The sequence below is a fragment of the Danio aesculapii genome, unplaced genomic scaffold (assembly GCF_903798145.1).
Source record: "Danio aesculapii unplaced genomic scaffold, fDanAes4.1, whole genome shotgun sequence".
Lineage (NCBI taxonomy): Eukaryota > Metazoa > Chordata > Actinopteri > Cypriniformes > Danionidae > Danio > Danio aesculapii.
Window position 1 is genome coordinate 8,840 of NW_026613689.1, and position 26,604 is coordinate 35,443.

Below are 26,604 nucleotides of genomic sequence, written 5' to 3' on the forward strand. Positions count from 1 at the left end.
TGGTTTTATATTCGCACATTCGTTCAATGACAACTTGCCCCTCCCCTCCCTCCTCCCTTTGTCGTTTACCATGGTGCTTTGAATATTCGGTCTGAAATCACATGCAAGTATGACTTCAAAACAACATTAGCACTATTTAATTGACAAAACAATGTACTTCGATAGTCTTTGGTTGCTAATATGGTTTTCTTAACTAGAATTTGCACATAATACTTTTCTTAAAACATAATATTAAAGAAAAAGTCTGTGTGGATATAAAACCAACTTTACTTCAATAACATTGCTCACAGGCAATTCAATAGTGCTAATGTTGTTCAACTCATACCTACCAATGATTTCAATATTTAAAGTACCATGGTAAAGCATATAGTGAACAAGTTGTCACTGAACGAATGTGCAAATATAAAACCAACTTTACCTCAACTTTACCGGTGTCCTGCAGATTTTAGCTCAAACTTGCCTCAACACACCTTGTTTCTAGAAAGCCTAGTAAGAGCTTGATTAGCTAGGCCAGGTGTGTCTGATTAGGATGGGAACTAAACTTTGCAGGACACCGGCCCTCCAGGACAGAGCTTGGGCACCCCAAGGACTGACGGAATTTTCCTCTCTTCATTGTGAATGTTTATATGCTGTCTCGGCTGACACAAGAAAACCATTGTGTTGTGCAGAATATATCATTCCAAACAGTTCACCTACTTTCTGTAGCTCTAAGTTTAGTATTTTATCATAATATCTGGTGTTGCTATTTATATTGCCATTTATGTTGCTATTCTTAATCCTTTTTGTACTTTTTACTTCACTTTTACGGTCATCAAATTAATCTACATGCAATTGCAATATATAAAACCTGTAACTATCAATTGAGAATGAAAGAAAACCTTTTCTGTTTTTTTTTTACAAACCATTACTGTATATGTAAATCAGGCACTATTGGTGAAGGATTTTAGATGATAGTCATGCTGCGGAAGTAGCAAGTAGCCTTATTAACAAAGGAATAATGAGAAAGCTTTCTCAATTTGGTGATAATTCAAAAGTGCAAAACTGTAGGCTTAACATTCACACACAAAACAGATTTTGTTCTGGGAAAAATTGAACTGGAAAAGATCAATAAATGCATAAAATACCACATAATAATCTGTATTTAATTTCAGTAAAGTAACCTTAGAATCACGTGTCTCATTGTCAATGATGTCAACATAATAGCGCTGCTTTAAAATTGTAATTCTTTTTCAAATATTTCCCAACTGCTGTTTGTTTAACAGAGAAGATTTTTTCAAAACAATTTAAGCATTATGGTTTCATTAACTAAATTCTTTTGTCTTTGCCACGATGACAGTACATACTTTTTTATTAGTTACTGATGTTTCACAGAGCAAGGAAATTTTCACAGTATGTCTGATATTTTTTCTTCAAGAGAAAGTCTAATTTGTTTTATTTCAGCTAGAATAAAAGCGGTTATAAATTTTTTAAACACAATTTTAAGGTCAAAATTATTAGCCCTTTAAAGCTATGTTTTTTTTCGATAGTCTACAGAACAAACCATCATTATACAATAACTTGCCTAATTACCCTAACCTGCCTAGTTAACCTAATTGACCTAGTTAAGCCTTTAAATGTCACTTTAGGCTGTATAGAAGTGTCTTGAAAAATATCTAGTCAAATATTATTTACTGATATAAAATAAATCAGTTATTAGAAATAAATAATTAAATATAAATATATATATATATATATATATATATATATATATATATATATATATATATATATATATATATATATATATATATATATATATATATATATATATATATATATATATATATATACACACACACATATATACACACACACATATACACATATACTTTAATCCCACTTTTATCTGAGGCAAACTAAAAGAAATTACACTTTCTCCAGAAGAAAAAATATGAACATTCCCTTGCTCCATTAGACATCACTTGCAAATATTTGAAAAAGAATAGAAATTTCACACTAGGAGTAATATTTTTTCGCTCAACTGTTTAAACATCAGCATTTTCAGAGGGAAAATGTCTTTCACATTACAATCCAACAAGTCTATTCAGGAAACCTTAATAACAGTAGAAATAGAGCAAGTGAATTTGCTTTAAAGTCCACTAGATTGGACTTTATGTTAACAGGCCATGTGAAGTATTCATCCAATCACTAACCCCACAATTCTCCAAACTTAACCCTGGATTTAGTTTCTACATTGTCAAAAGCAAATTTAGCAATAACCCTGGGTTAATTATAAACAGTGGGAAATGTGACAATCCAGGACTCAGTTTAACCAGATTTAAGCAAGACCAGGGTTTAACCACTTCAAGAGTGACAAGTCCTAATGTGATTCTAAAATTCACACCATTTTATACGTTGTTGAAGATAAATACTTCGTCACTTATTTTTATTGCATTCTTATTTCCCTTCAGAATAAAGAGACGTTAAACATTTCAAATCTGCCGTCCTTAATAATACATCAACAGATTAACAGTTGGCCTTTTTTCTCTTTGTTTTGCATGTTTTCATTTCTTGGTGCTATGTAAAGGGTTAAAAGATTACTTGGTTAACAAGTGGGATGGGATTATAAAGGTCAGACGTGTTGACAGGGTTAAAGGTCACTCTCTCCATAGAGGGCAGTGGAGAAGGCGGTGTAGTCCAGGGCTCCAGGCAGGGCCCCGGGGCCACAGTATGGGGGCATTCGACTGATGCAGTACTCGGCCTGGTCTGGAGGAAGCTCTCGCCTCAGCTCATCTGACAGAATATACGGCTGTACAAAACACACACACACAAAAGATTTTTTAGGAGTTTTTCACGCACAAAAGCCGATTCTGAAGAGAAACTCTGAGGGATTATGTAAACAGTGTAGCACACACCTTGTCTGCAGCAAGGATCTTGAAGGAAGCGATGACCTGTTCAGCTGTGTCTGTGTCTGCTGTCTCTCTAGTCATGAAATCAATGAAGGACTGGAACGACACATTGCCTGAAGCGTTTGGATCAACCAGCATCATGATCCGAGCAAACTCCACCTCTCCCTAAAAACACACACAAGCATACTGTACATTAAGAGAAACTAAATACTTTTATTTATGAAACTGTGAATAGAGATATACATAAAACATTATTCCACATCCTTCATGATCTGTCTATTCAATTCATGTTTAATTATGTAGCGCTTTTCACAATAATTATTGTTCCAAAGCAGCTTTACATCATTACATTGCACTACAATCAAATTCTGAAGAGATTATTATTAGTTACCAGAACTTTATTAGATACAATAAGTAACTAATTAACAAGTAACTAATAGCTTTTAATAGTTTAAGTTATTATATATAAACATACAGTAGTTAGCCTACAGTTATACAGTATATAGGTGATATCCATAGATATATACACTAACCCTGAGCATGAGTCAATAGTGCTGCCACATTTGTACAGTGCTCCCAGGACAAACGTTATTCAGCCGCACTAGTCAATATTAAAGCCAATGTGAAGATGCTGTTCATTGTTGTTCATAACGGAGATTTATTCACAAACGAATTGCTCCCTTCGTTAGAAGCAGGAGAGGGTGTGTGTTTCAGGACACAGATTAAATCAAATTTAACAGGGGAGGGAGGAGAATACATTTCCATGCACACAAACACGTGCCCTTTGGCAGTAATGCCCATGTGGTCACTTATCCAGCGATGTAGAAAAGTGATGTAAAATTATCATTTTCGTAATTTACGAAAATATTTGCATACTATTTGCATACCGATCATAGATATATGTATATATCTCTGGCTCTGGATGGCCAGTCCTCCAGTGCACCTTGGTCCCAAATTCATTTCAAAGGAGTGCTACCCTGTACTAAAATGGCGGCTCTGTTCACGCATTCCTTTCAATAGACAACAATGGCGTTGGGCAGGCGACATCTACTGTAAATATCTATGGGTGATATCTACTGTATGTGTACATGTTCAGTGAAGTGTATTAAGTGTATGTGCTGTCCTTGAACACAATACATTTGATCTGTTGGATCAAAAAAAAAATATTCAATTGGTCAAAAACTGAAGATGTTAGTGTATTTACCCAACTGAACATATAATAATTGACATTATAGTGGGTCTTTGGTAAATCGTGGTAAAAAAAATAATAATAATAATGACTGTCATTGTTTAGCTGTTTAGAAAAAGATCTAAATTTAACAAAACAGAGGAAAAACAAAAACACTTCCATTATTTGATAACCCCTTTTCATCTTGGAACACAATGTTTCTGACAAACATAACTGTGCAAAATAATGAGATTTTTGTGCTCAGAGAAAATATTATTAATTACAATATTTTTTTAGATATTTAAATTAAGTTTTTCACTAGCAAAATAGTTTTCTTTTTGATTTAAGCATGAATCCCACAAAATTGTATTAGATTTTATCTTAACAAAGGTCAATGGCAGAAAAAGTTCAATTTAAGCAAAAGAAGATTGAATTATAAAGATGACATGAAGAGTTCAGATGCAAAAACCAGAATTTTTTTTTTCCTAAAATGAGCATTTTTCTCCTGTGCTTATGTTTAATTGAAAGGCCATAAAAACAATATGATGTTTGCCATTAGAGTGAAATTACTGAACCTATACAAAGGAGTCAAAAATGCTTAGAGGTTTTTGCATCTGAACTCTTCATTTATTCAATATTTTACTGAAAACAAGACAAAAATGATTTTTAGCTTTTAATCTTATTAAAGCCTTATTAAAAGCCCTACCAGATCATAACCCATCGAGATCAGACAGGCCCTGAAGTCATCAGAATCCATGCCCCCATTCTTCTTCTGCATGGGAAATGTTAAAGGGCAGAGGACGAGATTAGGAATAATAGTAGAGGAGACAGCACCTAACACAGAAACACACACACACACACACGAACACAGACAGAAAAACAAAACACAAGAGAAGGACATCAGAACTATTTTCTGCTACACAGGGACTGCATATTCATCATTCTACAAAAAGAACTATGTTTTTATGGTCACAGTTTAGTGGACATGCTGGTGGTTAGTACTTGTTTGTCATTTTCCAAATGCCCAAGACTGATCTGACATGCTTTAAACTCATCAGGCCTGAGTTTACCCCTCTCCCCCTGAGAGCAGGTACCCACAACACACAAAAACATGCACAGAACAATAATTTAAAATAGTGATTGCACGAATGTGCAATATGTATACACATTTTATAACAATGTATAATCTGGCATTATCAAGCATGTCACTGAGGAAAAAAAAAAAAAAAAAAAACACCATTAACTGCATGAGGACTATTAGAATGAAGTCTTTATTTCAAAATATCCAAATATATTCTTATGAGAGGAGTACCTCTCATAATATTACAGTAGTACCAATTTCATAAATATCAGACAAACTGCTAATGTGGTATCGATAACAGTTTAAAAAAATATTTAGAACATTTTATTTACGGCTGGGCAAAAATTATATTGCGTACAAAAAAAAAAAAAAAAAAAAAAAAAAAAAGAATTATTTACCTATTAAAGGTTTATTTTGACCTAATATGCGTGTGTGTGTGTGTGTATATATATATATATATATATATATATATATATATATATATATATATATATATATATATATATATATATATATATATATATATATATATATATATATATATATATATATATATATATATATATATATATATATATATATAGCAATCAGAAATATTAAACCCCCTGAATTATTAGCCCCATTTAGTTTTTCCCCAATTTATGTTTAATGGAGAGAAGATTTTTTTTTTTCAGCACATTTATAAACATAATATAGTTTTAATAACTAGTTCTAAGTTCTAATAACTGATTTATTTTATTGTTACTATATGTTAAAATAATATTTTACTAGATATTTTTCAAGACATTTCTATACAGCTCAAAGTGACATTTAAAGGCTTAACTAGATTAATTAGGTTAACTAAGCAGGTTAGGGTAATTAGGCAAGTTATTGTATAATGATGGTTTGTTCTGTAGACTATCGAAAAAAATATATAGCTTAAAGGGGATTTTATAGAAAATAATTTTGACCTTAAAATAGGTTTTAAAAACTGCTTTTATTTAAGCTGAAATAAAACAAATAAGACTATCCAGAAGAAAAATTATTATCAGACATACTGTGAAAATTTCCTTGCTCTGTTAAATATAATTTGAGAAATATTTTAAAAAATTAATACGTTTCCATAATTTTAATCATTCTAATTGCAATTGTAAATATTGCTCAAGTCATCAAATTTACATGTGAAACCATTACCCTAAATTTGTTTAATTGGATGAATAAACATTTTATGGGAATTGTTGTTTTGATTTAAGCTATATCTTGTTTAGAACAAAAAGAAAGTTTAAATTATTTGACTTTCTTCACCAAAACAAATATGCTTTGTACCAGGTTATATGAAATTTTTCTCATGGAGATAGAAAATATAGAAAATAAAGGCAAATGGTTTATTTTCCATTGGATCAAGTGATGAAATTAAGATGTAAAGCATTACCCTATTTTTTCTTAATTGTATGAATGAAAGTTTTTTCCAGTGTACAATGCTCAGTGAAAATAGAAAAGTGGTTAGGTTCGTTTAGTTTATTTGATTTAATAACAGTTAGTATAGATTTCATACAACAAGATGCGAGTTGTAGAGTACTATGCAGAGGCTGAATACAGCACCCGATCAAAATGGTTGAAAGAGGACCGGAACTCATGCATCTGCTCCTGGCTGATTCCTTTTGCATCACGGGTCAAAATTTGAGTCTCGATTTCATTAATCGTGCGAGCAATCGTAGTCAATAGGAGCTCCCAGCCAACCCGAACATGCTGCGGAAGAAAGAAATGTGTCAAACCAAAATTTTTAAATCACAAATAGATGTCTATGTACACTATCATTCATTCATTTTCCTTTGGCTTAGTCCCTTATTTATCAGGGGTCGCCACAGCGGAATGAACCGCCAACTATTCCAGCATTTGTTTTACGCAGTGGATGCCTTCCAGCCGCAACCCAGTACTGAGAAACTTTACACTATCAGTCAAAAACAATTGGTGTCTGCAATGTTTTTAATTCATTCATTTTTAAATTTTATTCATTTGTTCGGACTCAAAGCATCGTGTATTGACCACAATCTTTAATGTATAGTAGTACAGTACGTTAAGAAATTTGGTTTATGGTTAAAGATGAATGTTTAATATGTCTACCTCCATAGTGTAGTTAGTATGTTTGTTGTCAAAGATAAGTGACTCCTGAATGAGTTGGTGATCTCCCTCCAATCGGTCTATGTTGGATTTGTAGCTGACGATCACATGCTCATACTGCTTCAGTTGGATCATCTGATCCTCCAGAGTCCCCCCTATCGCCATGGAACAATGACCAATTTCCTTTCAGATAGACAGATGAATATTTATGTCATTTGCATACATCGCAATGGTACACACAGTAAAAAATTCTTTCATGTTGTCCTAAAACAAATTAAGTTAACTTGATTGCTTTTATAGTTTAAGTGGATTGAACATAAAACAATTAAGTTGTTATGAATTCATAAAATCAAGAATTGTGTTGATTCAGCTCATTTTAAATAAGTAGTTTAAACAATCAGAAAAAATATTTTTTTGGAGTACAGGTGATAATGAAGCCCCAAACACACACACACACACACACACACACACGCACACACGCACACACGCACACACACGCACACACGCACACACACGCACACACACACACCTCCATCCTGGTCTGTATCCAGGGTCCGATGAGGTTGGCTTGGGCAGCAAACTGGCGTCTGAGTCTTTCGTTAGCATGCTGTCTCGCTAACTCCTCCTGCAATGCACTGTCACGCTGGGGCACCAGCTTCTTCACCTAAATATTTCAACAATTTTAAATATTCTAAACGTTTTCTGCAATAAAGGAACGGGATCTATTTCTGAGTGGTGTGTTTGACCTTGTCCCATTTGACGGCAATCTCTTCTGGAGTTATTGTGCTGTAGGGGTTTGTGAGATCTCCACGAATGCCGTAACTCTGGAAGATCTTCAGGACTTCCTGCTGAATGCCAAGGATCGCCTGCCTTTCTGCATCTGCCTCAGGAAGGGTAGCCTTAAACTGCTCATGAGCAGATATCAGAGTCTACAAACAACAGATAAAGTCTATATTATTTCATATCATTACTGTTGTTACTTATTTTACTGTAGTTATTTATTTGCATCAAATAAATATAGGAATAAGTTACATTTACAAGTTACATTATTTACTAACCCCAAACTTTTGAATATTGAAGTCCAACTGTATGCTCATATGACTACAAAACACTTATGAAATCAAAATTCGTATGTATACCATATCTCTGTACTTCTATAAAAAAAAAAGTCCTGTAAGTTTCTGAACTGAAAACTATCTTGTTAGTGGAGTTGTCCTTATATATCAGCAGTGACATTTACATTACACTGAACTAAACTGAAAATCAACTGTGATGACGGAACTGAAGCAGTTTTAATTTACTAGAACTTCATCCATTTTAAGCTACTTTGACATTCTACACAGAGTAAGAGATGAATTGTTAGTCTAAATGGGTTATACTGAAGCCAATCTGTCAAAAAAACAGGTCATGGAATGAACCGTTTTATTAGGTAAGGGTGTAGCTAAACTCCACATCTGCATAAGAACATCAAACTAGACCACAAAGATCAGTACAAAATAAATGAAAAATATAAGTTCATGACCACTTAGTTGTTTTATTGAAGTGCACACATGTAGCTGTGTGTACCTGGACTTCCTCAATTGTGTGCACTATGAACATGTCCTGCAAGTCTTCCATGGCTCCCTCCATCCAGTTATTAAAGGGTGCAGATCTCTTTGCGTATTCCAGAAACAACTGATCCACCGTCTCCAAAAGTTTCTCTGTCCTCTGCACATATTAAGACTTTTCATTCTTCACCATTTTTGGGTGAACTATCCCTTTTTAATACTTCATCATATTTATTGCAACATACCTCCAAAGCCTCTCTGCGTTTCTGGGTGAGCGTGCCCAGATGGTCCCAGAGGTCACAAATACTTTGACACCTTTGATTCACTGATGCAACATCTTGATAATCCAGCTCACTTTAGGAAAAAACAAAACAGTCAGAGAAAGAAATGTTAGACCACAATCTTGCATTTGATGTTGAGTCTGTCTCCCTCTAGTGATTCATAGATGTAGCAGTCAAACTTTTGATTAATGCATTTATTTTCTACATGTTTTCTTTCCCTATTTGATGATGTTAGTCAACGTTCAGTATAAAAAAAAGGCTGTTTAATTTTTAAGACTTCAAAACTGTGCATCTAAAGCCTTGTTTATAAATAAAATAATACATTTTAGGATTAGGATATTACCATCCATAGCATCAGTTTATAATAAGAACACACTGCAGCTTTGTTATTTGCATCTTTAGATGCTTACACTTAAAAAATTTAAGGTTTTATTACATACCCACAAGCTATTGGAGATGTCTGCAACTTTATTTCAAAAGGTAGAAGGCGGCTTTTAGTAAAACTAACTTTATGAATCACCAAGGAATATTGAGTTCAGCTAAAAAGCTCCTTTAATGTTCTATTTAAGAAAAACGTCATCTTTATCTTGGATGGCCTAAGAGAGAGTAATTGTCAAGGTTTTTGTTTAGACACACATTAAAGCAGTTTTTATGTATAGTCCAAATAAATGTTTATATTTCTGTTTGCCTTTTGTATTCAAATAAACCTTAGCATGCTGATCATCTCAAGTATGCTTCATAGTTTATCAGTAATATCACACTGTACTTACTGAGACAACAAAAAGGTCAAAAGCTGTCAGTCACTTACAAAAAACCATGTGCGTGCACGCGCACACACACACACACACACACACACACACACACACACACACACACACACACACACACACACACACACACACACACACACACCATGCCTGCAGGGAGATAATGAATGCTAAAATAGAAATCCAGTGATTCAAACGTCAAAGTATGCTGTAAGTGTGGTGTGCGTGTGTGTGTGTGTGTGTGTGTTTGTCAAGTTATGGATAAGCATAGTGAGAGATATGAAGCTGTACAGACCCTAAGGTGATGAGAAAGTGAACGTGACAGGTTACTTACAAGGACACAGTAAGCCTACATTACCATTCAAAAGTTTGTGGTAAGATTTTTGTAAGCCGCTTATAGCTAACATAGCTCTATTTAATGCACAAATAATACAGTAAAGTTAATAATATAGTAATTATTCAAAATCATGTGGCACAAATTTAAAGAGAATTGTTTTTGTGAAACTCGTAATCATAACATTTTTGGTCAATATCAAAAAGTAAAAAACTACAGCATTTAGTCAAAATGGAACTATAAACTATAAAATGCCTTTAGATACACATCTTTGCTGAATGAATGTAATCATTTCATGCTGATCACATACATTTTAATGGTAGCAAATTCAAGTTCATTTATTAATAGAGCACATTTAAAAACAGCCACAAGACTGACCAAAGTGCTGTACATAAGACAAAGTAAAATAAAAAGCCAGAACATAAAAACATTGAAATAAGCCAAGAGAAACGACATTTAGTTTTTTATTTATTTAAAAAAAAATTTCAATGTAACAATGTAGCAGTAGAAAGGACTATTAAAATAATATAAAAAAGCCACGTTAAAAAGGTACATTTTAAGGAGGGATTTAAAAATAGATAGTGATGGAGCCATTCTAATTTCAAGGGGCAAGGGGTTCCATAACAGAGGACCCGCCTCAGAAAAAGCTCTGTCCCCTCTACGTTTCAGTCTGGACTGAGGGACTTTAATCACTTGATCTAAGAGAGCTCACAGGAGTGTAAAAACACAACAGCTCTGAGAGATAGGTTGGGGCTAGATTATGAAGGGATATGTAGAGATATATATATATAAATAAATGAAAGTTTACTTTTTAAAATCAATTCTGAATTGGACAGGCAGCCAATGGAGGCCCCTTAAAAGAGAGGTAATGTGGTTATATTTTCTGCTATAACAGATAAATCTTGCCGCAGCATTTTGGACCAACTGAAGGCGAGAAATTTGAGATTTTGAAATGCCACAGTAAAGTGCACTGCAGTATTCTAACCGTGACGTAATAAAAGCGTGGACATCCACCTCTAGTGTGGTGGGATTTAAGAAATGCTTGACTTTAGACAGCAAATGGAGTTGATAAAAACTGCAGCCAACAACTGAACTGATCTGTTTGTCTAGTTTCAATGACTCATCAAGGATGACACCCAGATTGCTGACGAGGCAGATAAGCACCCAAGATCTAGGCATGTGGCCTAAACGTTATCAATAGGGCTGAAGTCAATCATCTCTGTTTTATCATCATTTAATGTAAAAAAAATTGTGGGATAGCCAGATTTTAAATCTCATCTAAGCACCTTAGTAAGGTACTAAGAGCAAGAGGGTCCTCTTAATAGGCAAGAAAATTTGGGTGTCATCAGCATAGAAATGGAAAGACACCCCATGACTTCTTAGAATGGCCCCTAGCGGAAGCATATATAATTAAAAAATGAGGGAGCATATACTGAGCCTTGAGGGACGCCACAAGTGAGATCAGCAAATGAGCATGAGAAGTAAGCTAATTTAACTGAAAATTTTCTATCAGATAGTAAAAGACTTAAACCACTTATGAATAAGGGTTTATGTAGAAAATTGAACATTAAGATGAACAGCTAATGCAAATGAAATTTGGAAAGAAGGGGAAGTATTTTTGAAGAGGACAAATGTGTAAATGTCATACTTAAGCTCCTGAGCAATAGCAGCAATCTGCTCAACTCTGTCCTGGTGTGCAGAAAGGTCACTCTCAAATGCCTCGTGTTTCCGCAGCAGAGCTCGCACTTCCATTAGAGAAGCTGACTCGTAGTCCTTCCGGGTCAGCATCTCCTCCTTACCTATTACAAAACATACATAAAACATATCAAGCACCACTTAGTGGACATTTACCCATCCAGAGAGGTGTACAGAACATTTTACACAAGTGCAGGATGAAAAGAAGTTATTAAAGACACACTCTTGTAAAGAACTGACCTGTAGCCCAGGACTCATGGTTTGTAGCTTTCTGTCTGAACTTCTCAGCTAGATGCTCCACTCTTTCCAGCCTCCTGATCTCAGTCAGCAGCCATTCCTCATAGCCCTTCTCTGCCTGTTCCAGACCCTGCCACGCACTCGCTATGTCCTGCTCAGACAAACACACACCAAAAACAATCACTGGGAAATTGTGAAAAATAATTGAGCTCACTGTTTTATGTTTATACATATAAAAAGGGCCTTAAAATTAATGTCATTAAAATGATAGGTTTGTAATTTTACTCATGTAAAAATGATATATAATTCATGATATATGAATAATTAGTTTGATAAATAAAGTAAAATACAGAATAAACTAAATAAACTTTAAATAAAATATAATATAGAATTCCAGTTTAAAATATATAAGCAATATCTTTCAATTTCAATATATAAATTGAAATTGTATACATATTTCAATATATAAATATCAGAAAAACAAAACATTACAATGTCGTTGCAATATGTATTTGTTTTTCTTTATTTGAAAAGTTTACATTTTTAACTTTTCAAATAAAGAAAAACAAATACATATTGCAACGACATTGTAATGTTTTGTTTTTCTGATATTTATATATTAAAATATGTATACAATTTTACCAGATGACTTAAATAGCTCTGTTTGGGGTACAGAAATTAAATAATCAGATGTAAAATAGCATTGTAAAAATCTTTAATGACCTTGTTAACAATAATCCTAATTCAACATTGCAGATCCTGCGATGTGACTATTGTGGATGCACAAATTGATATATTGATACTAAAGCGGTATATTGTGCCGCCCTAGAACAAATTCATCAATATGTACTAGAATGAATGGATGTACGGATGGACGAACCGGAACAAAACAAATGGAACAAACCAAGTGGAACGGAACAAACAGAACAGAACGAACAAACAAAAAATGAACGGAATGATTGGAACGAATGAAACGAAACAAAACAAACGAAGAGGAACGAAGAGGAAGAAAGAGGAACAAAACGAAAATCACTGGGTGTCCAATTTGGTATACAAGTAAACATACAACACTATATTTGTGTATCGTGTATTGTGGTCGAACCCTCACCGACACCATCTTGCCCTCAGAGGGCATAAATGCAGGCCGGTTGCTGATGCGTAGTTTCGTCTGCAGCGTGTTGAAGCTGATCTCCAGTTGACATTTCTCCTGCACTTTGGGAGGTTTGTGCATCCTGCGGTAATCACGAAAATCTTCCAGCTTCCTCTGCATCTCAACCATGGTCTTTTCTGATGCACGATTCTCCAGCCAGGGAATGGTACGTCTGATCCACTCCAACAGCTTGAGATTAGAGGAACATTTAGGAGAAGGGGGGGGGCATGTGTGTATCTGATATGTATTTAACTACAATGGGTCTCCTCACCTCACTAGCCAGCCTTTCATAATCCTCCATCAACTTCTCATTTTCCTGATTCACTCCAAGCACCTTACAGATCCTGTTAGCAGCAGTTTCAGCCTGAGCCAGAAAATAACAGAAGGGGAGATTGTTGCCCACATACAAACTTAATATATGGCAATATATGCAAATTACATACGTCACATACAAGTTCATATTTGGATTTCACATGTCATAAATGCAAAATGTCTTTCGAAAAATTATAAAAAAATTATGTATTTTACTTATGTATTTTATTTTAACCATTGTAATATAAAACATGTAAATATGTTAAAATCTATATTTATAAAATATAAATAAGATGGCCGTATATTAACATGTATAACATTATTGCTAATATATTTTAACATATTTGCAATTCCAATGGTGGCCATCACGATGGCGCAGTGGGTAGCACAATCTCCTCACAGCAAGAAAGTCGCTGGTTCAAGCCTCGGCTGAGTCAGTTGTCATTTCTGTGTGGAGTTTGCATATTCTCCCAGTGTTTGCGTGGGTTTCCTCCGGGTGCTCCGGTTTCCCCCACAGTCCAAAGACATGCGCTATAGGGGAATTGGGTAAGCTAAATTGTCCGTAGTGTATGAGTGTGTATGGATGTTTCCCAGTGATGGGTTGTAGCTGGAAGCGCATTCGCTGTGTAAAACATATGCTGGATAAGTTGGCGGTTCATTCCGCTTTGGTGACCTCAGATTAATAAAGGGACTAAGCCGAAAAGAAAATGAAAAAAATGACAATTCCAATGGTTAAAAAAATATGAAAGTAGATATTTGCAATATTTAGAAATACATGTTGAATATATGACATTTGTGAAAGCCAAATAGTAACTTGTATGTTGTATATGTTTTCATTGGGGTGAAAGATTCACTCAATCTAAGTCACGCAAAACTTAATACCTGCTCAGCTCCAGCAAATGCATGGTAGAAGCAGGACACGTATGTCATTATAGCCCTCTCATCAGGTTTAGGGGTGCTCAGGATGTCTGATGGGAAGGAGAGGAGTGAGGGGACAACTACATTAAGTGAAGGCAACAATAAGGTGTGAAGGAAGATAATGCAAATACTACAAGCAAACTCAAGACTCAATGTTCCTCTGCTAGTACGCGCAGGATTGAAAAAGCTATACATTTAGCATACATAATATAGGACTACTATATATAGGACTACTATACCATACTATATTTCTAACATTTCTACAACAAGCTCAGGGATGAGCTGTACCTTCTGAGCCTCAGCAAAGAAGTGATAGTAACTGGAGATATATGTGATGACTGTCCTCTCATCTGGCCTGTGGCTGCTAACTAGGACTGGGAAGCAAAGGTCATATTGGTAACACTTTATTTTGATGGTCCACTTGAGTATTAGTAGACTGTCTGCTTAGTATCTGTTGATACACACATTCAGACTATAAGAAACTTTGCAAGTACATGTCAATTTACACTAACCATAACCCTAACCCCAACCTAACAGTCTACTTATAATCTAATAAGAATTAGTTGAAATGTAGATGCAATGTAACAAGCGGACTATCAAAATAAAGTGGGACTCATGTTTTGTACTATTTTACAGTTAAAAATGACATCTTTTTACTTGCTTGAAATCTACAGAATTTGCCGTTTTTAAGTATTGTATTTTTGCTACTTGAACTTCGTTCTTCTCAAGGTTTCTTGCCAAAAGTTTTGTTCGTCACAATTAGCATATACAGTAGGCATTAATCAGAATATATTTCATATTTGTTCCTTGCTGTACAATAAGTGGCTGTATTTCAGAGTTCATATTCTATGCTTCTTGTTTACCCTCTGCATCCAGCATTTTGGGGATGTCCAGATGTTTTTCAGCAATGTCAAATGCCAGATTCAAATTACCCATTGGATCATCCTACAGAAAGACAGGAAACAAGAGGAAAGGACACTGTCAGCAAAAAGAATTAGAGATAAGGCATCACATAAACATTTTACGTAAATTATCATCATAAATTATCTATTTTTCATGCATAGGGGAGTGTCAGTACTCAGGTGAAGCTAGAGTGAAAACTCACATTTTAAATGATTAGGAAAAAAAATAAGAATATTTTCAGATTAGCTAAATGTTATCTGAAAAGGAGTTGCCCTATATATATATAATATATATATATATATATATATATATATATATATATATATATATATATATATATATATATATATATATATATATATATATATATATATATATATATATATATATATATACACACACAAAAGTTTTTAAAAGTTTGGCGACTGTGAGATTTTATATAGATTTATTTTTTTACTTTGAAATTATACTTTGTTTTAGCAAGGATTCTTTCCAATTTAACTTTTCAATAGTGCCAGTAAAATGTAATGAAATATATTTAAAATAAATTATATTCTGTAGTATCTTTGCCATCACACGGATAAATGACATTCAATGGTATAATAAAATGATTTGAAAATTAAGCAATAACATTTTACCATGTTACAGTTTTAATGCATTTTATGGGATGTTCTCGTGAGAATATGAGCTTTGGTGGGCATGTAAAACTTCTTTCTAAAACATGTATTCATTATTATACATTAAGAGTATAGTGCAAAAAGAATGGGTCATATTTTTACCATCAATTTCCTTTATTCTGTATTTAAAATGTGCATGCATGTTTATGGTAGCATTTATTTGTGAATGTGTACAGTTGTAATCAGAATTATTAAAACCCCTGTTGAATATTTTTTTCCTTTTTTAAATATTTCCCAAATGATGATTAACAGAGCAAGGAAATTTTCACAGTTTGTCTGGTAATATTTTTTCTTCTGAAGAAATTCTTATTTATTTGTTTTAAATAAAAGCAGTTTTTAAAAACCATTTTAAAAGTCAAAATTATTAGCCCCTTTAAGCTATATATATTTTTTTGACAGTCTACAGAACCATCATTTTACAATAACTTAGGGTATACAATTACCCTAACCTGCCTCGTTAACCTAATTAACCTAGTTAAGCCTTTAAATGTCACTTTGAGCTGTCTAGAGTCTTACTAGTCTTAATATCTAGTGAAATATTATTTACTGTCATCATGGCAAAGCTAAAATTAGAAATGAGTTATTAAAACTATTATGTTTAGAAATGTGCTGAAAAAAAAAATCTCTCTGTTAAACAGAAATTGGGGGGGGGGGGTTGGGGGACAGTTGAGGCTAATAGTTCATGAGGTTTAATAATTTTGACTTCAACTGTATACCACCATGGTCTGGGATCAAGTTTTTGTTCTCCATGTCAATAAAAAGCCCCATTACTGGACATCAGCAGCTGCAGGGGATTCAAAAGGTTCTAGACCCTCCTGATGCATTTGTCAAAACTGGCACCACGGGCCCATGCTAAATGCTGGATTACCCCATTCAAGCTCACCTGGAGCCATCAGTGACAGCTGAAAGGGATAGGCATGTCTGTGTGAGGGGTCTTTTAGTCACGAACCATTGAACCGGCTGACCCGGACTACCTAAATAAATCCTTAAATCTTCAATGGTATGATCCAGCAAACTAATTAAAAGCATAGTTCTCATCCACTCATTCACACAGACTTGAAACATGGCTGACAAAATGTTTGCTCTCATCAACATAAACCAAGCACGCTTTTGGAATTGGTTAAAAATATCCTTTGAATGGTTCTCAGCCACAGCTATTTCTAATTTGACTTTTTAAAAAGCATCTTTTAGAAACAGCTCCGGTGCTCCTGGTAAGTGGATCACTTTTCCAAAGTTCAATTCTAGATTGGGATTATCCTAAATCCAAATGGTCCTTTGAGAAAAGTGTTATGGACCAGCTTTTTTTTGATTGCCTTATGACTGGCATAACTAAAGGGTTGAATGGATCAGTAGACCAAGCTAACAGAAGCTAAATGCAAATTACAGCTAAAAATATCATCTAACAAGACACATTAACAGCTACCAACAACGAAACATACATAAAGAGTCTTCAATCCGGCCCCTACACTGTAAAAAATATTATAAGTAACAAAATATAAGCTTCCGTATATTTTGATTCACAAATGTTTTATATTTATGATTGTGAATTGCATTATGGGACTTCTGCTCTTTCGACTTTTGATGTTAAAATTAACTACACAATTCAATAAAAATGGCATTTATTGACATTTTAGTAGTTTGAAATAATATGTAAAGAAATAAGTCTGTAAAATAACAGAAAATGTACTGGCAGGTTATTCAGTTTTTGTACCGTAATATACACAACACCAACCCAGACAATATATCATTTTAAAGAGTTAAAAACGTTCATTAAAGTCACTTTTTGTACTGCTCAAGGTTAAAGCTGTTGGAAGAAGGATCATGGTCCCATAACGCAATTCAAAAACATAAATAAGCTATAAAATAATAACATGAATTACAAAATAAAGAAAACTGCTAATTTACGGATATTTTTAGTGTACGACATCCAAGCAGAGATTGGCTCATTCATAAACCCCACCTAAACCAGATAATAAAATCACCAACTCAACCATCATAACAATAGTAAATCAGTGATCAGACATGCACGTTATAGACAGCAGTACATTTAAGCAATCACATAGAAAGCGCTTTTCACTGCTACTTTAACTCTTTGTTCATTCTAATATGGTTATATTATTGCATATTGCTAAGCTAACAACTTGACATTCTTACCCTGCACAGCACATTCAAACAGTCTTCCTAGGTGTCTTTTTTAATTTCAAACACAATAAATAACTTATGATAATGGTCCAAAATTAGTACAAACAAATGTATATATTAGGGAAAAATGTTAAATAAAATAATTTAATAAAAGCAAAGTTCAAGCGAAACTAAAACTGTATTGCAAGTTTGTAATTTTTTTCCCAATATTTCACAAGAATTTAATTGTATTATCTTTCGATTTTAAAAGATGTTCAATAAATTTAATGAATTTGTTTTTTTCAACTACACCAAAATATCTTACCCATATTCACTGAGAAATCTATAAAAAACTATTCATTTTCAAAATGGGGTGTACTCAATTTGAGCACTGTATGAATTCAGCAGTTGCCATAAACAGTGAGAAGCAGTCACATAAATATAAAGTTTAATTATGTATAATTTACAAAGCCCCGTCACTTTCACTCCAGAAGGAATTCATTAATCCAATGCATTCATATGAACTACGTTAATGATGGATGTTTGCAAATTTAGGAGCTTCAAAAACATCTAAATGTATCGGTCCAAGAGCATGGGTACAATCGAGATATGTAATATAACTCTGATATTGTTTGTCTAAAAGAAGAAAAGCATATACACCATGGAGGGTCTACTGTACATGTCAGTTACATTAAACATTTTTGATTGAACTATTCTTGTAATAGGAATACGGATTTTCTTCAGGTACTTCGGATCTCCTCGTTTGGAACTAAACTCAGGAGGAAGATTGCGGTTTGGCAGGACTGAAGACTGTAATCTATTAAACTAATTTTCTTATGAAAAACACCAGCGTATATATAATATCATAAACACATATGCTACCTTCAAGTTCTGATAGTCAACCAGTTGTGGTCTGTGTCTATGAATAAGGGCACAGAAGGCCAGTCCATTCTTCCAGCTATTAAAGCCACACAAAAAAGATGATGTGCATGCAGAAAATAAAATGTAGTTCAAAAAAAAAAAAAGTCAAGGATTCATGTTTAGAGAAGGTCCTTAGATTACTAAGGGTGGGAGTGTGTTGACGTGATAAGTCTGATGAAGGAATATTTTGACACGTCACATGTTAAACACACACTGGTGCAGTGCTATCAGTGACAAGAACATCAGGATATTGTGTCAGACGTGTTATTTTAATACTGTTAGACTAAAGGGCCCAAAAGGTTAATTTGAGGACACACTTGTGACCTTGTTGAGCTTGGCGTAGTCAATGAGGTCAGGCCTGTGCCTGTGGATGAGAGCGCACAGCGCCAATCCATCCTTCCAGCTTTATCAGAGAGAGACAATCAGGGTCAAGTTGGAATCAGCATAAAACTATAAAATAGCCTATTTCTTATTTCTCTAATAGCACAAAACATATACTCATATCAAAACATATCATCCCTAAACAGAGCCTCACCTGACATGGAAGTTTTGAACATTGACGTTTCTGTATGGGGCAGTCTTCCTCTGACACCAGAGCAGAAGTCCTTCTTTGGCCGAAGTTTCTGAAAGGTGATTGGTGAATCGTACAGAATCATACCCGCTAATTGAAAAATTAGGTTCTGGCTAAATCTATTTTTACACCTTTTAATTTGTAAACTAAATACAGTAAGAGAGTTACTGTCAAATCTTCTCATTAATTAATTAATTCTAGAGGCATTTACAAGCTTTATTGTAGCAAAACTATTTTTGTACACAAAGCGGTCCATAATTTCTTGAGATTTAATATAACAAAATCTAAACATGTGGGTTTGCGAAATGTGGCATAAATAATCAAATATTTTGTTGAGAAGATATTTTGCCTCTAAGCATGAATGTGATCAGCTTTTTTAATATTAATAACAATTTCTTACATTTATATAGTGCTTTTCTGGACACTCAAAGCACTTTACACATTGGGGAATCTCCTCATCCACCACCAGTGTGCAGCATCTACCTGGATGACGCCATGGCAGCCATATTGAGCCAGACCATCACACCAGCTGATTGGTGGAGAGGAGACAGAGTGATGAAGCTAATTATGATATGGGGATGATTAGGAGGCCATGATGGACTGAGGGCAGTGGGCAAATTTGGCCAGGATGCCGGGGTTAAACCCTTACTCTTTTCGAAGAACATCCTGGGATTTTTAATGACCACAGAGAGAGGTTTAATGTCTCATCCAAAATACGGCGCTCACTGAGCAGTATAACGTCCCCGTCACTATACTGGGATATTAGGACCCACACAGACCACAGGTTGGGCGCCCCTGCTGGTCTCACTAACACCACTTCCGACAGCAACCTAGCTTTCCCTTGTGGTCTCCTATCCAGGTACTGACAGGATACAGCCCTGCTTAGCTTCAGTGGGCGACCATGTGAGAGTTGCAGAGAGCTAGCTGCCGGCTAGTTTACCTTCAACAGAGATATCCTGAATGGCGAAGCGAAGGATGATTGTCCAGATCATTCCAAGAGTCATTTTCACGTTACCATCCACAATTTCTGCAGAGATGAGAGCAAACATATGGCTCAATTAAATAAGTAGGATTCGTTAACGTAACCTGCTAATTTCTCTGCTTAACAAAATGCAGATTTATGCATTAAAATGCAATAAAGCATACCTTCAGCTCCAATGGAGACCAGTTTCACACCTTTACTTGTGATGAAATCAAGGGCTTTATTGACATTAGCTATCTTGTGAAAGCGCATCTTCCCTCTGTCAGGCTTGGGTAACCTCTCACCTGCCAAAATACAGCTTGGCATGAACATATGAATTGTTTTATAGCGGAAATAACAGTTGTGAAAGTTCAGTGTGTTTACCTGAGATGACTTCAAGCAGCAGCATTAGTTTGAGGCCATTTCTAAAGTCCTCCTCTATGTTCTCGATCTGCGTCCCAGCTTTTCTCAGGTGAGAGTTACACCAGGCAGTGAACGTCTGGAAAACACACACAGAATTAACATATAATCTTCCAAACCACACATAGAAACTTACCATACATGCCAAAATTATTTTTGCCTTACAGTCATGGTGCATATTTATCATGCACTCAATTCATGCATTCAAACATTAGTGAGAAGAATCCCTGTAAAAAAGTACAGTCTAAATAGAGTCACTTTTAAATGTGTGGCAGTAGGTCAGATTTGTCCTTAAGACTGTTAAGTCTTAACAGGTTTGTTGTGATACAATGAAAGCATCAGAATTTCAGGTCAAACTACCAACAACAGTGCCAATAAAAACAATTAGTAGATAGTCCTCTAACTCTGAATGAAATTTGAAGAAAACGTATATGTGGTCATGAAAGAAATGTGGAAAATGAATATATGATGCCTAAACATCTGTTCTTTATTTAATCAAGGATCTTTGAAATGAAAACAGAATGTGAAATTAGACCAGTCCAGGAACAACATAATGGAACTGGCATTACAAAAATCCCAGACACATTCTTGCACTTGAGTTGTACCACTGAGTTCATCCTCCAGAAATAACCAGCACTTACATGTGCAATAAGCTACAAAGCTGAAAAATGTGAGCTGCTGTCCACTAAATATCCTCCATGTATGTTACCGCTTTACAAGGAATTGGGTGCTAAAATTCAGGACCATCTTCCCACACATCAGCATCTAAATTCCAGAGTGAATAACATTTTATCCACTCAAGCTACTGCTACCAACTAATACATCAAACTTAGTATGGAGTACAGTAATTTATAGCCTGTTTTAGGCCCTGTACTAATTCACATCTAGATGAAAATAAATACACATGTAAATGCATGAATCACAACAAAAATGTGTATATTATATTAAGTATAAAACAAAATGTGATCATACAAATGTTTTTTCATTTTAAACAATTGACTGCATCTTGTTGGCAAATGGGCAAACTTGAAAACTTTATTATTTGTGGTATTTGTCAAATCTATTAGTCAACTTTTTGCTAAAATAATTAACAGGATCTATTCTAATGTATGAAAAACAATTAAAGCTGCATTCCACCTTTATTGTTCTGATGCTTGAAAACTAAATTCATTTACATAAAGCTAATTTTTTATCATGGATGCTGCATTAAAATAATGGGCAAATGCTAAATTTAATGCGGAGAAGAGTTTCATTGAACGAGGCATGGCTGTACTGCTGCCCACATCTGTATTAAGTTGCACTCTCAAATCCACCGCTACCCTTTGGCTGTCTTTTGGACTCAATGGAGCATCTTTTTAATCCTTCAAAGCAGGTTCAGTCCTGCTGCAGTCATTGCTGGGCAGATGAAAGCTTTACTGTGGACTCCAGTGCATTCCTGCGAGGTAAGCATGTAAAATTAGCTCTCGCTGCAGTGTCTGCTTCTGATAAGGGACCCGATGAAGTAGACTTACACTGAGAAGAGAGAGATATGAGAAAGAATGTGGTGTATAACACGTTATTTATTGCACTGCTGGTTCATGGTTCAAGGTTCTGTTAAAAGCCTAATGGAATTTTATCATCACCCAACTTGTTCTAGACCAGTGGTTCCCAAAGTGTGAGTCGGGACCCCTAGGGGGTCATGGGACAATGACGAGGGGTCGCTTAGTGATTTCCAAAACTCAAATAAATTTGATTAAACTATTAGAATTACCATATTTTATTCATAACCCACAGAATATAGAAACAACAACAAACATCCAAATAAAAACCCATCTGACCTTATCTTTTAGCCTTTTTTTCCATTGGATTGCGACCCCTGGGGTGTTTAGATTAACCACACAGCAATAGCGTCAGCAGATTGCAGATTGATTTTACAGGGCCAGGTTAAACTTTCTGACAAACTTTTATGGCACTCTTATACATAGACTTTTGCATTTTTGTATTTCAATATGTTCATGTTTAGCCTTCCTGATAACGTCCGAGGCTCAGACACATTCTCCCAATTCAAAACTAGATTAAAGACCTATCTGTTCAGTAAAGCATACACTTAGTGCACCACTTAGTGGGCTTCCACACAGGTTATTCGTCTTGTTGATATACACTGTGAACATCAGCTACGCTAATTATTTTCTTTATTCTCCATTTCCACCTGGGGATACTCTTCCCGAGGCCCTCAGACTATGCAGAGTCACTGATTCGATCCAAGACCAACGACGAGATGATCCCAAGGTTTCCATATCCTGGACCTGGCCGAATCCTGAGCAGCTACTGTGATGGTCATGGAAGAGTGGAGAACATGAGACTGATTCCTGTGATGCTCCAGAGACAGACGAGTCTTCGCTGAGGCCAGCTTCCAGCCTCCGCCACTGAGACTGCAGCTCTGCACAAGACGTTTGGCCAGCGGAGAAATTAAAATGATCGTGCCCAACTGAGCCTGGTTTCTCTCAAGGTTTTTTTTCTTCACTTCCGCCATTACTGAAGTTTTTTTTTTTTTCCCTCTCCGCTGTCGCCACTGGCTTGCATGGTTCGGGATCTGTAGAGCTGCGCATCGTTGGATTTGCTCTTCAGTATTTGGACTCTGAGTAGTGATTATTAAACCACACTGAACTGAGCTCAACTGAACTGAACTTAAATACTACAAACTGAACTACACTGTTCCTATTTACTGTGACCTTTTATGTGAAGCTGCTTTGACACAATCTACATTGTATAAGCGCTATACAAATAAAGGTGAATTGAATGGAATTGAATTGAATGTTTTATATGCCTATATAGTTGTGTGTGCAACGTTTGTATTTTTCTAACAACTTTCGAGAAAAATGGGGGTCGCGAGTCACTGACATTGTTATTTTGGGGGTCGCGGAATGAAAAGTTCAGGAACCTTGTATCTTAAGTTCTAATCTTAAGATATTTTTTCTGCTCAGAGTCCTCGAGTGGAACAGGTTTTGCTCTTGAGAACAGATGAATCGGTTTAAGCCAGAATTAGAAAGACAGAGAAAGAAAAAAAAGAAAAGAAAAAAAAAAAAATGGAAGTCCACTTATGTGGTTCTACTCTATTACAGTCTTCAGATAAAGCATGCAAGATCAATATATTAATGAAATAGCTCACCCAAAAATGTTAATTCTGTCATCATTTAGGAACACAAAGGAAGATATACTGAAGAATGTTGCAATAAACAGCCGTTGACTTCTATAGTCCTATTTTGAGATCCTACACTGTAAGACCCAAAAAGTTAAGGCAACTCAAACCCTTTGAGAAAACCGATTGTAACAAACTATTTAAGTTCAAAAACTAATCCTAATGAGTACTGTGAACTTAATCCATTTGAGTAAACGAAGCAATCCGAGTACAGTAAAACCCAATAAACGAGAACTAAAACCAACTGAGTACTGTAAAACCCAATAAGTTAAGGCAACTCAAAGGCTTTTACAATGTACTTTAAAAGTCAATGGCTGATTTTTTTTCCTTCAGAATTTCTTGCTTTGTGAAAAAAATGGATGCATGAAACTGTGAAAGTTTAGAACCACTTGAGTGTGAGTAAATGGCGAGGGAATTTTCATTTGTGGCTGAACTATCCCTTTAAGCCAATGAAGACTTTTTAATAACGCTTGACCCAACAGAAAGGCATCAATACTTTTTAAAATGACATAAAACTGAGATAACAAGCAATTTACATTCACAATCTTTCCATCCTCGTTAATAATGATAATAATAAATCTTAATAATACTCAAATAAATATAGCAGAAATTAACAAATAAAACAAATGATAAAATGACAAAAAAGCAAGGGAAGTTCTCACCACATGAAACCAAAATCCTCTTGCTTTTATAAAGCAAAAATCTTGCTTTTTGCCTTTTCATCTCTCAGTGTCTTAAAATATTTCACAAATTCTTCTTTAAACACCACTAGTCTTGGGGATTTTTTAAAAAATGTATATTTATGAATATAAAGGTTTTCTTTATATTCCTTATAACTATCTCCAATGAGAAGTCTTACAGATATTGTGTAATGTATCCAAACTAATACTTTGTCCCAAAATGTACCAAATTACATTGGAAAAATAAGTGTTCAATTGTTTCAATGTCTAAATTACAAAACTGGCATACATTTGAGTCACCAACATTGAAGACAATAAAGACTTAAATAAGGAATACCACATTTGTTTAAACCTGATGACCATTAAAACAAATCAAATAAAACAAATCCATTATTCAAAGATCATCTGACTATCGCCACTGGCCAATTAAGGACTTGTCAATTAAATGTCATTGCCCACTTCAATTGAGAATATATTCCTGCACAATAGAAAGGTGCTGCTTACTGTATATAGATACACAGAAGAATTCTCCACCAAGGACAGCGGATTAAGCTACTATAATGCCTTTTGGTCGTGGAGTTAAAATTAGCCCCTGCATCCATTCTAATCCCAAGGACGTCATCCTGTACTGGAAGCATCTGTTGACAGTCCGCATTCCAAGCGTATCAGCAACAGAAACAGAGCCGCGCGCTGCTATTGTTAGTTCGGTACCCGCTGCATCCATCCTCAGCGCGCGCTCCCGACAGCCGGAACAAAGCGAAGAGCCGACGAGGAACTCGACGTTTTAAATAAATATATGCATAAAACACATATTAAATTGCTATTATTATTAAACTATTTATTATATATTAATTAAAAAATAATTCTTATAAATGATTAGGTCTACTATTAAATCCGTACAAATATGGCACAAGTAACCTGAAGTGTTTTTAAGTTCAAAAAGTGTTCATTTTACTTAAGTCAGACATGAAGTTTTAGTTCTTGTCGATGTAGGCAGTTAGGCTATAATTAAAAAATATTTTATAATTTTGTTTATAAGTTATATTTAAGTAGCCTACTAAAATAAGACAATGGAAATGAAGTTTTCATTGAGTGAAGACCAAATTCTCTTTTACCTTCCTTTGCTGCTTTTCCCATGCTGGATCCAGCAGTAAATCCCGATCCCATTCATCCTCCTGCATCATGTAGTCGTCGATTTCATATCCGTTATCATAAGGGACTGAAAGCTCGATCTGATTCATCATTTTCGCGGTTTATTCTCTTTTTCAGGGGGTATCTCGTGAATATTAGACTTCTGAAGGCGAGTTTTTTGGTGTAATTGGACTCTTGAGCGTCTCTCTTTCTTCTGTTCCTGCTGGTTTCCAGACTCTCTCGACCGGAGACGGGAGAGCGCGTGCACTGACACCAGAGTGAGGAGCAGCTGTTAATTAGTACTGACGGGTCACGTGATTCCCCCCGAGGGACCCACAACATACAGAAAAGCCGATTCTATTTCGTTTAAAATTTACTTACAATTTATTATAGTTACTTTTCATAGTATTATTTTAGATTATGATTTCGCTATACTACTGCAAACATGTCATAATGACTCTGTTGGATGCGAGTAGCAATGTAGGCTTTAAACACTTAAAAAGATAATAGTTTATAATAATGTATGCAATGATTTCAAACTGTTTCAAAGAGTGTATTAATCA

The 26,604-nt window shown here is 34.9% G+C and overlaps 1 protein-coding gene across 2 annotated transcripts; it reads right to left on the bottom strand.

Annotated features, from left to right (window-relative positions):
- Nucleotides 1-1,848: 1,848 nt before the first annotated feature.
- actn2b (actinin, alpha 2b) lies at nucleotides 1,849-26,299 on the bottom strand. Of its 2 annotated transcripts, XM_056452576.1 has the most exons (22): nucleotides 26,026-26,299; nucleotides 21,017-21,131; nucleotides 20,818-20,937; nucleotides 20,612-20,698; nucleotides 19,636-19,723; nucleotides 19,425-19,503; nucleotides 15,342-15,423; nucleotides 14,443-14,528; nucleotides 13,520-13,612; nucleotides 13,207-13,437; nucleotides 12,102-12,249; nucleotides 11,815-11,965; nucleotides 9,030-9,138; nucleotides 8,804-8,944; nucleotides 7,984-8,166; nucleotides 7,767-7,901; nucleotides 7,241-7,420; nucleotides 6,719-6,865; nucleotides 5,059-5,136; nucleotides 4,763-4,828; nucleotides 2,895-3,053; nucleotides 1,849-2,788 (listed from the first exon to the last, which is right to left on the bottom strand). In XM_056452576.1, exons 1-22 carry the CDS (start codon nucleotides 26,152-26,154, stop codon nucleotides 2,630-2,632), a joined length of 2,766 nt encoding a protein of 921 aa, XP_056308551.1. In that variant the 5' UTR covers nucleotides 26,155-26,299; the 3' UTR covers nucleotides 1,849-2,629. The 2 variants fall into 2 exon arrangements, with proteins under 2 accessions (XP_056308551.1, XP_056308550.1); XM_056452575.1 differs by lacking the exon at nucleotides 5,059-5,136.
- Between the last annotated feature and the right edge of the window lie 305 nt (nucleotides 26,300-26,604).